The sequence below is a fragment of the Pistacia vera genome, unplaced genomic scaffold (assembly GCF_008641045.1).
Source record: "Pistacia vera cultivar Batoury unplaced genomic scaffold, PisVer_v2 Contig655, whole genome shotgun sequence".
Taxonomy (NCBI): domain Eukaryota; kingdom Viridiplantae; phylum Streptophyta; class Magnoliopsida; order Sapindales; family Anacardiaceae; genus Pistacia; species Pistacia vera.
In genome coordinates, this window is record NW_022196507.1 from 79,612 (window position 1) to 89,885 (window position 10,274).

Sequence of the window (10,274 nt, forward strand, 5' to 3'; positions counted from 1 at the left end):
TATTGATATATGTCCATAGAATGGTTGAACCGTGACGAGGGTATCAAGTATTTCAAATCTTGATAGTGAGAACCCTATGAGCACATATGGTGGTTATTCTAGAAACATCCGTAGCCCCAGTATTATTCTGACTAAAGGCACAGATAATACGGTAAGGCTATCATAGTATTGAACAATCCTGTCTAAAGACAGTGATAGATCTCACTTGTTAAGGTTGTTGGGTGACAACTTGGTGTAACACATGGTTGCTTGCTGTAGGCAAGTTCACTAGATTGACCCACTAGAGGATTCCATATAGATGGTAACCATAGTGTCTATATCACAAATTCTCTAACGAATGGTGGTGCATGTGATCCTTAGATTGAGATCACCACAGNTCCAAAAATTTAAATTAATATTGTCTGAGCCGGGTTCGAACCAGGGACCTCTAGTGTGTGAGACTAGCGTGATAACCAACTACACCACCCAGACACTGCTGCCATTAAAGCTATCTTTTTTATATTTAATTTAAGATCAGCTCGGTCTATCATTATAAATATCCCAAAATTATTTGTTTTATCCTATGTGATATTTATAAAAAATAATACTACACATACAATATTATGTGGCAAAAGATAATTAGATAAAAGTTTAATTTTAATTTAAAATCAATCAATCATATTTTGCTATATAATATTGTATGAAAAATGTTGTATCAAATATTATATATGTAATATTACTCATTTATAAATGAAGAGTTGACATAGTAAGTAATATATCAATGACATATTATTTCGGATAAAATTTTTAGATTTTCATTTAGGACGTGTTAAGAGTAAATAAATAAAGAGTTGATATAGTAAGTAATATATAAATGATGTTAGAGTATGTGTCCTAGAGCTAATCAATTATTGTGGAATTAACTATTCGTAATAATGTTTGTTAATCAATAAAAGACATTATCTACTATATCATGTAAAATCATAGTTGTATGTATTGATATATGTCCATAGAATGGTTGAACCGTGACGAGGGTATCAAGTGTTTCAAATATTGATAGTGAGAATCTTATGAGCACATATGATGGTCATTCTAGAAACATCCGTAACCTCAGTATTATTCTGACCAAAGGCATAGATAATACGGTAAGACTATCATAGTATTGAACGATCTTGTCGAAAGACAGTGATAGATCTCACTTGTTAAGGTTGTTGGGTGACAACCTGGTGCAACATATGGTTGCTTGCTGTAGGCAAGTTCACTAAACTAACCCACCAGAGGATTCCATATAGATGGTAACCCTAGTGTCTATAGAACAAATTCTCTAACGAATGGTGGTGCATATGATCCTTAGATTGAGATCACCAGAGCGTCTTGTGCACCGATTGGTATAGTTTGACACTAGCCTAACGCAGTTCTATTCAGAGCTATCAATACGGTAGTGATTGACTACATCGAGAAGTGTAGCAAGACTATGGTAGATTGACAGATGATTCATCACTCATGGGTATGGGAGAAGTTAGCTCACGACGCAATTCAGTTAATGACAATGACAATAAATCTGTGATCACAGTGAGATTGAGTTGTTGTTCAATCTAATTCATTATTCTGGTCATTGGTCCAATAACTGAATACAAATATATATATATATATATATAATATATATATATATAGATTATATATATATATAATATATATATATATATATATATATATATATATTATATATATATATATATAATATATATATATATATATATATATATATATAGTAAACTAAGGTTGACACTATTTCTATACCCTAATCTCGTTAAGATAACAGATGATGAAAAGATTTGATTGCACGGTAACCATATCATTGACAGGTAACTATTTTGCTGAATCCGAATCTATCAGGTGGCCATGATACCTTGTTAGGGGTCAATCTTGGTCTGTGTGCAGTGAGATGATTAATTGATTTTAATCGCGATACTACTCACTGCTAGTATGATGAGAAGCCTACTAGTCACACATGTAGAAAATAATTTAAGAATCAGTTTGTGCAAGGAGCGTTTTCGTCTTTTAGGGCAAAATGGTATTTTGGTAATCTCACAGTACAATTAAATTTGTTTAGGTTATTGCCTATATTTAATTTGATATTAAAATTAAAAAAGTGAGATTATATTTAAATATATGTACACATATATATGTTAATGTATTTCTATAAATACATTAACTTAGTTTAACTGAAAATAATAATAATTATAATAAAAATATCATGATTGGGAGTGTTTGGACACAGGAGCTGTTTGGGTTGAAACCCAAGCATATTCCTTATTGGAATAGGGTTTTATGTGCACTATATAAGTGCAATGTTATGTGAATTAAAGTAAGGGAATTCATTCAATCATTTTCTTTGAAAGAAAAGAAAACCCACACAGCCCTCTCCCAAGTCTCACGCCACCCTTACTTTATTGAATCAAAGTTTCTTTGATTCTTGATTTGATTCTTGAAGCTAAAGAGGATCTAGCAAATCCCTCTTTAACTTTTCGGGTTATCTTCGTGTGGATTACCGCTGGTTTGATTCTATTTTGAATCGGTAACGAACACAGGCAGAGACAAGTTTGAAAGAGCCTCCAAACGTGCGTATGAACTCTAAACTTTACTTTGATTATTCATATTACTGCAGATTTTGATTTAACATATAAACTGTATAATTTATGCCATGATCTTGGTTTAATGGGAAACGATCTGTGCTCTAAAATTTTTGTTTTCTGCTGCCATGGGTTAGATCGTTTCCTAACAAATGACACATTATTTCGGATAAAAATTTTCGATGTTCATTTAGGACCGTGTAAGATTACGATTAACTTAATATAAGAGATAAAACCATGTTTTTATTTTTATTTTTAAAATAAGGGTTAACTTCATTTCTCTCTTAATAGATTGTTAAGTTGCAAAAGCTAATCGGTTTTTCAGAAAAAAAATAACAAACCTTAAATTACCAAAAGACTCTTGAAAGTATCATATCTTTAAATAACATGTAAATAAGAGTTTTTAGTCTTTTTGAAAATTGATGGGGTCAGACCTATCATTCTCATACGGTGCAAATAAAATAAACATACAATAAAGCTACGTGCATTCCAAACAACGAGGTAAATTATTTCATAAATTACTTGATTTTTGGATAATTCTATGTGTACAATATTTTTATATAATATTTCTTATAAAACATTATGTAACAAAAAATATTGGATAAAAGTTTAATATTGTATTTATAGTATTATTCTTAACTTTTATCATTATCATATAAGTAAGATGGTGTTATCAAATCAATTGTAACATATATTTGAATTTCAACTTTATGTGCATAACATTATTCTTAGATTAAATTAGGTTATACTAAAAGTATTAAATAAGGTAAAATAATTCTTAAATTTGACTCAGATTTTAAGAAATAGAGTTTATAATCATACTCTTATTGATGTTAGTATAATTGTATTTATTATAAAAAAAATAAAATTAACTAGAATATTTCATCTGTTAATTACGCTTTTTTCTTATTCTAATAATTTATTAGATTTTTTTTTTTAATTTAAGATTTACCCTAACTCAAAAGTAGTCAACGTACAATCATTGACTTCTTATTACAAGTTTAAGACAAAAAGAGGTCAAGAGTAACAATTTTCTTTTTCATAAGGCTTAAGAACAATTATATATATATATATAAAAGAATTCGAAATTATATTTAAAAAAAAAAAAAAACTAAAGCAAATCCAATGTCCAATATGCCCCAATTTTTTTATTATATAATTTTGTCCATTTTACATATTTTCATTCAAAAGGAGCTGAAGAAGACTATTGCCTAACATTAAATAAAAAGCATATTAAAAGTCAGAAAGTGCTTTTATTTTTCCACCAATCATTGACTGCCACGTCTTTAGATCATACAAAATTTAACTTAGACTCGATTTGCATCACCACTTATCCATAACACGACACATAACTGACCAATAACAGACCAACAAGCAACGGCTTGCTCAATCCAGAAGACAAGCCACCTCCGGTGCATCCTACAACCGTCTACATGCTAACATTATCTCCTTAATCTCTTCTTTAACTTCTAGCTCCACGCTTCCCTTCCCTCTAGACAGAAGCAATCAAATCAAAACTCTACTAATCTTTAATTATTTTCTCAATTAATCACACGATTACACTGTTTTGGTGTTTTTTAATCTTTAATTAATTGAAATCGGATCTTACATTAAACACATCTCCTCCCATATAATTTTATCAAAACCCAACCGAATAGGAAACAGCCAATTCGATCCTTCTGAATTTGGTTCGAATCTTCAGAGGATCCAACGAACTCTTCAATTCCATTATTAGGAGCAAATTCGGACCCGAAACTTAGGGTTTTCGAGTTTTTAAATGGCTCAAACGACGGGGAGGGGCCGGGTGGTTGGGGACTACTTGGTGGGCCGGCAAATCGGGTCGGGTTCGTTCTCGGTGGTGTGGCACGCCAGGCACCGAATCCATGGAACTGAAGTGGCGATAAAAGAGATCGTCACGGGTCGACTCAACAAGAAGTTACAAGACAGTCTCATGTCGGAGATTTTTATTTTGAAGAGGATTAATCATCCTCATATTATTCGATTACATGACATAATTGAGGTTAGTCTATTTATTATCTTATTCTAATTAGAGAGACATTATAAGCTCATGAAATTTTATGGTGTGTTAATATAGTTTTGTTAAATTTTGGCGTCTTATTATAGGTTCCTGGGAAGTTACATCTTGTATTGGAGTATTGTAAAGGTGGTGATCTTTCTATGTATATTCAACGTCATGGATGTGTTCCGGAAGAAACTGCGAAGCACTTCATGAAGCAGTTGGGTATGTGAAAAAGAATTTTCTTGTTCTTGTTCTTTGTTTTCTGTTGCATTTTGGTTGACTTGGTCATGTTGTGATACTTGGAAAATTTTGTACTTGACAGCTGCGGGCTTACAAGTTCTTCGAGACAATAATCTTATACATCGGGATTTAAAGCCCCAGGTTTGTTTGAAACATAATTTTTCGCGTTGGGTCTGTAATTATAAACACATTTAAGTTTGAAATTGAATTAACATGGTATCATTTAAGCGAGTAAATTATTCAATGAGATTGTAGAAGGCTAAGAAATTGCCTTGTAAGAAGTTACTTTACTGATGACATAAGGGAATGTTTTATACATATTGATTTTGGACATGAAAACAATTAAATCTTTTTTCTATGTAACAATTTACTTAATAGTATATATAATTTTTGTACAGAATCTCCTTCTCTCCACAGATGATAGCAATGCTGTTTTGAAGATTGCTGATTTTGGATTTGCAAGGTATATCATTAACATTGTTATCACCATCTATTACTGTTAATGTCTCTTCTCTTTCTCACACACACATCTTGCTTCACTTTTTTGCTTCCCATGGATCATTGTGGGTGAGCCCACATTTTAATCCTTATATATGTGGTTGTCTTATGTGGCTACACGCAAGTTGTTCATTTTATCTTTGCTAAAAAACTAAGACTTTGTAGTTCTGTTAGTTGTCTCTCTTTATTATTGTGTTTTTATCTGATTTCATATAGCTGGAGAATGAATTTTATGTAGTTTCTTAACACATACCACTTCTACGTGTCAGTTCAAATGTATGTATGACAAGAAACGTTGTGGTAGTCCAAATTTGATTTTTATATTATTCTTCGGGCAGATCTTTGCAACCTAGAGGCCTTGCAGAAACCTTGTGTGGTTCACCCCTTTACATGGCTCCAGAGATAATGCAACTTCAAAAATATGATGCTAAGGTGAGATTCACACTTTTAATATGGGAGGCCTTCATAAGCATTTTCTGTGATTGCCTAACCTTGAACTGAATACGCAGGCAGATCTCTGGAGTGTTGGTGCCATTTTTTTTCAGCTTGTGACTGGGAAAACCCCATTTACTGGAAGCAACCAGATGCAGGTTTAAATTAACTCAGTTCTCTTTTCTATGCATCTAAATTGGCATATGGATTGCGTGGAAATGGAACCTTATATTATGAATTTGTAGTAGTACTAGTTGGTAATTTTGCAGCTTTTTACAGCTTTCCTGACTTATATTTTCTGTCTCTTTTGTTGCACAGTTGCTCCAGAACATTGTCAAATCAACTGAATTGCATTTTCCTCTGGGTGCGAAAGGTTTAAGTGCTGACTGCAAAGATTTATGCAAGAAATTGTTGCGGCGTAATCCTGGTATGTATTTGCAATGTAGCTTGTAAGTGGAAACTTAAATAGTCTAAAGGCGTGCAGTGCCATGCTACAAGAACAGGAGATCTTTGAAAAAGGAAGGTCTGGACTAAAAAGCAAACTGTTTCTAGTTGGTGTTAAATGTTCACTATATATATTTTCTGGAATCAGAGTTGTTGGTTCCTTATTGATTATTATCTAAAATGTGATGCCTTATTTTCTGAATCTTCTGTTTTTCTGGTATTTATAGTTGAACGGCTGACATTTGAGGAGTTCTTCAATCACCCATTCCTTTCTCAGAGGCAACCGGATAGGCTTTTGAGGTAAACGAGACAGGCTTATCAGTCCTCATGATATTGATATAACAATATTTAAAATGATGATCTCGTCTTTGTATGCAGGAGTAGGTCATCTAGATCAACAGATGGTTTTCCATTCCTTGAAAGTAATTCTGTGAGGGACACGGAGGAAAGTTCTCAAGATGATTGTCTACCTTTCTTTCTAGATGATGATTCTAGCGGTCCTGAGGGGAGCCCTTCATTTTTGAGAAGGAGAACCTCAATGAAGTCTACTTATGGGTTTGCTGTAGATGCAAAAGTTGATGTAAGGCAAGCAACATCAAATCCTTTAAACAACAAGGATCTTACATCCAGAGATGGCAGTACTGTCAGATATAAGTTAGAAAGTACTGGTTTTAGGATTGATAGCAATAAGTTTTCAGATGAAAAACTAAGTGAACCTCCAAAATCCATGGACCACAGATCAGCAGAGACTCGGTCAAGAGGTATGAAGAATACCACTACATGCCACTTTTCTCTTAAGTAATGTACCATCAAGATCCAAAGAAATGGCTTAACAAACTATATTTGTTTTATTTAATATTTTCAGTTGCAGATTCACTGGAACTAATTGATCAAGATTATGTTCTTGTCTCTGGACCCCCTATAGAAGTGTCATCCTCTTCGGCGAGTATATCAAAGCCAAGCCACATCCCATACAAATCTAATAGTCCACCCAGAACATCTATTGCTAGCAACACTACATCGACTGCCCCTATGACAATTATTGGTTCCACAAACAGTAACATATGTTGCATTGGAAGCCTGGAAAGTCAGAGTTCTGCTCCTGGGACTTCACTTGGATCCATGGATATTGGAGATGCTTTTGAGCAGCCATCAACTCATGGCATGACAAGGATAAAGTCATTGCAGAAGTATGCATCTTCCATCACAGAATTAGTACGTTGCAAGGTAAGTTATGGCTTGCCTGTTCGTGCAACAAACCAGTTTGTTCAGGGTCTGTTAAATAAACAAATGTCTTGCTTAGTTGAAAGTGGATTATGTAATGGGGAATGAATCATAAATAATATCTTGCAGAAGGTGATCATATTTAGCCCATTGCAAAAATTACTCAAAGTTTGTGTTCCTAATCTATTTATTTGATATGGCACAATTGTCTAAATATTTTCTCAGGATCAGCTATTACTTGTTTCATTTGTACTTATGTTAGATTCTTTCACTACTGTATAGTGCCGTGGCCTTAGCATTATGTACTTGAAGGACATATTAAACTGAGCTTATACAAGTAGTAGGACCTTATAGGTATTATTGAGGGTGTTAATTTTGAATTATTAGGGAAAATAATTTGTGTTTCATGACAGAAGCTGCCCAGTGTACATAATAGCCAATTAGACTTTAAAGGTCTGGATTAGGTGAACTTTAATTGCCGTTCCCTCGTCATTCAATAGACTTATAAATGGTCTAGATGTATTAAACTTTTGAATTTACTCAATACCAAACTATTATAGCTGCTTACATGTGTGCTATGTGCTTCTATTATATATCCTCACGATTCTCTTTAAAGTATTATAAACCTCAAAAATCTAGTTTTCAATCGTACTGCTTAGTTTTAAATTTTGATATTTTACTGTTATTTGAATAGATGGAGGCAGGTAGGCATCTAGAAGCGTTCTCAATCCAGCTTGTGATTCTTGCAATATGGAAGCAGGCACTGCATATTTGTCATACACAGGCTGCCTCGGCTATGGATGGTAGTCCAAGTCAAGAGACTACTAGGTTGAGGAGCTCCAGCAAGAAACATGGTACTCCTGATACAGAAGAATGTCGTGATGTTAACGCGCTAGGGCTAGAGGATATGTCCTCTCAGATTGAGAGGGAATTTCTCCGGGAAGTTGAGCATGCTGAGGAACTTGCCAAGGTCATTGAGCCTGGTATGGGCTTGGTTATTTACTTATTTCTTAATTATACAGAAATGTTCCATTTTTCCTATCTGTTTTCTTATGTTGGTTTACAGTTAGTTATAGCCTATGAGATCACATGATTCCATCCACTGATTCTATTGTTATCTGCTTCTTTTCTAAGGCAGTTGCGCGTTTTCATTCTATAATTTTATGTTTTATAATGATTGCAGGAGGTACAGAGATGCCTGATGCAATGGAGACGATATTTCAGGCTGCCCTTGCTCTGGGAAGACATGGTGGTGTAAGTATTTTCTTTCCCCCTTCCATTTTAACTTGTATTTGTTTACTAATTGAACTTATTGGTGAGGTAATGTGCTACGCTTATAAAGTCTCATGTCATGGAAGAATTATCACGTGTTTTTGTTTCCTCGGGGGACAGGGGGCTTGCAAACTTATGCCCTTTTGACGTAACTGTCTCCTGGATTGAAGTATCTCTGAGGCTTACTGATTGATTATTTTCAAAATCATGCTTGTCTGCATCCAATTAACAAAATTTGTAGCATGCTGGAGACACAAATTAAAGGAATTTCCTCTTATAAGGATTACAAAACATGAAAAAACACTGAGCCAAAGTTGTTTCTAGATCTGTCATAAGTAATGAAAGACAAGATATATGAATTCCCCTATAAAATTTTGAAATATGGTGATAGTAAGATGTTGCTTGAAGTAAACTAGCTGTCCACTTTCACTTAAAAAGTTGTATGTCTTGGCAGGTAGATGAGCTCATGGGTGATATGGAAAGTGCAGCTTTGTTGTATTCAAAAGCAGTGCAATTGATAAGCTTCCTGCTAAAGGAAGCACCATCTCTCATACTCAACCCACCATTTTCTCTCACAAACTCAGACCGGTATAGGCTCCGGAATTACATTGATATCCTTAATAATCGGCAAGGTCACTCCAAGTCACAGAGGATGGCTCTTCTGAAGTGTGAGGATCAAGCATAAGCCAAAATGCTAACGCTTTTTTAGGATGACCAGCCCAATTTTAACTGTGTATAAAACATTTATTTGTACAGATATTCTTTTGAGTTGTGACTTGCAATTGGGTTGTTGACAAATGAGGGGCCAACCTGTATTCAAGTTGGATGATAGAATAGTCTCATTTCTGTGATTTAATGAATGATGAAATGTGAATTTGTTCTCCACTAGTGCACCATCTCTTGAAGCTAAATTATTACTTAAATCATTTTGTTGCCCGAATATCAAGTTTATTAGGCATAATGTCGTTTTATTTAATTCAGTTTTTGTTTTTACTCGTATCAACAGCTTTAGAATACCAGTTTATTAAGGGCGGCTATTATTCTCAATTGGGTTACGGGTGGGACACTGAAACTTGAGTGGGTTTAATGAGTTCTTTTTTACTATTGTAGCGTTTGGTTCGGGGTTATAAAAAATGACATTGATAATCTATATTTCAATCCGGTAATTATCACATTTAGGTGTCAAGTAACGAAAGATTTTGGTAATCGATTAATACTAATATTTGATTATTGTAGGTAAAATAGGAGGTAATTTGATTACCATCTGAAAAATGTGTTATTTTTTTATTATGAAAAATGTGTTATTTTTTTTATTATTGAGTAACTCGCAGTTCATACTAATTCTACCCTTAATTAATAAACATTTTTGACACATGCTCTTATATATCTATTAAATAACAATTAAATCAAATGTGCGAAATGACTTCTATAACTTTATATATTAATTTTTTGGACATAAATACTCTCTATTTACACAAATGATATCTAAAATATCCCCAACTATCTAAGACTACTGTTAGCCGTTGGCCACC

General features: G+C 33.7%; 1 protein-coding gene and 1 non-coding gene across 3 annotated transcripts; one reads left to right on the top strand and one right to left on the bottom strand.

The window, feature by feature from the left end:
- Nucleotides 1–398: 398 nt before the first annotated feature.
- On the bottom strand, nt 399–471 carry TRNAV-CAC. Its single transcript has one exon. It is a non-coding gene; the product is annotated as a tRNA-Val (tRNA).
- A 3,630-nt stretch (nt 472–4,101) lies between these two features.
- On the top strand, nt 4,102–9,441 carry LOC116111965 (serine/threonine-protein kinase ATG1c-like). 2 transcript variants are annotated; one of them, XM_031398137.1, is made up of 13 exons: nt 4,102–4,632; nt 4,737–4,854; nt 4,955–5,013; nt 5,271–5,335; nt 5,709–5,802; nt 5,880–5,960; nt 6,121–6,229; nt 6,474–6,546; nt 6,631–7,007; nt 7,112–7,473; nt 8,165–8,453; nt 8,654–8,724; nt 9,197–9,441. In XM_031398137.1, exons 1-13 carry the CDS (start codon nt 4,390–4,392, stop codon nt 9,425–9,427), a joined length of 2,172 nt encoding a protein of 723 aa, XP_031253997.1. In that variant the 5' UTR covers nt 4,102–4,389; the 3' UTR covers nt 9,428–9,441. The 2 variants fall into 2 exon arrangements, with proteins under 2 accessions (XP_031253997.1, XP_031253996.1); XM_031398136.1 differs by having other exon boundaries at nt 4,103–4,632; nt 6,625–7,007.
- The last annotated feature ends 833 nt before the right edge of the window (nt 9,442–10,274 follow it).

Coding starts and splice junctions, on each gene's coding strand:
- LOC116111965 (XM_031398136.1), top strand. CDS start 4,390: ATGGCTCAAACGACGGGGAGGGGCCGGGTGGTTGGGGACTACTTGGTG. Junction 5,336..5,708: donor GCTGATTTTGGATTTGCAAG/GTATATCATTAA, acceptor TTCTTCGGGCAG/ATCTTTGCAACCTAGAGGCC. Junction 6,230..6,473: donor ATTGTTGCGGCGTAATCCTG/GTATGTATTTGC, acceptor TGGTATTTATAG/TTGAACGGCTGACATTTGAG.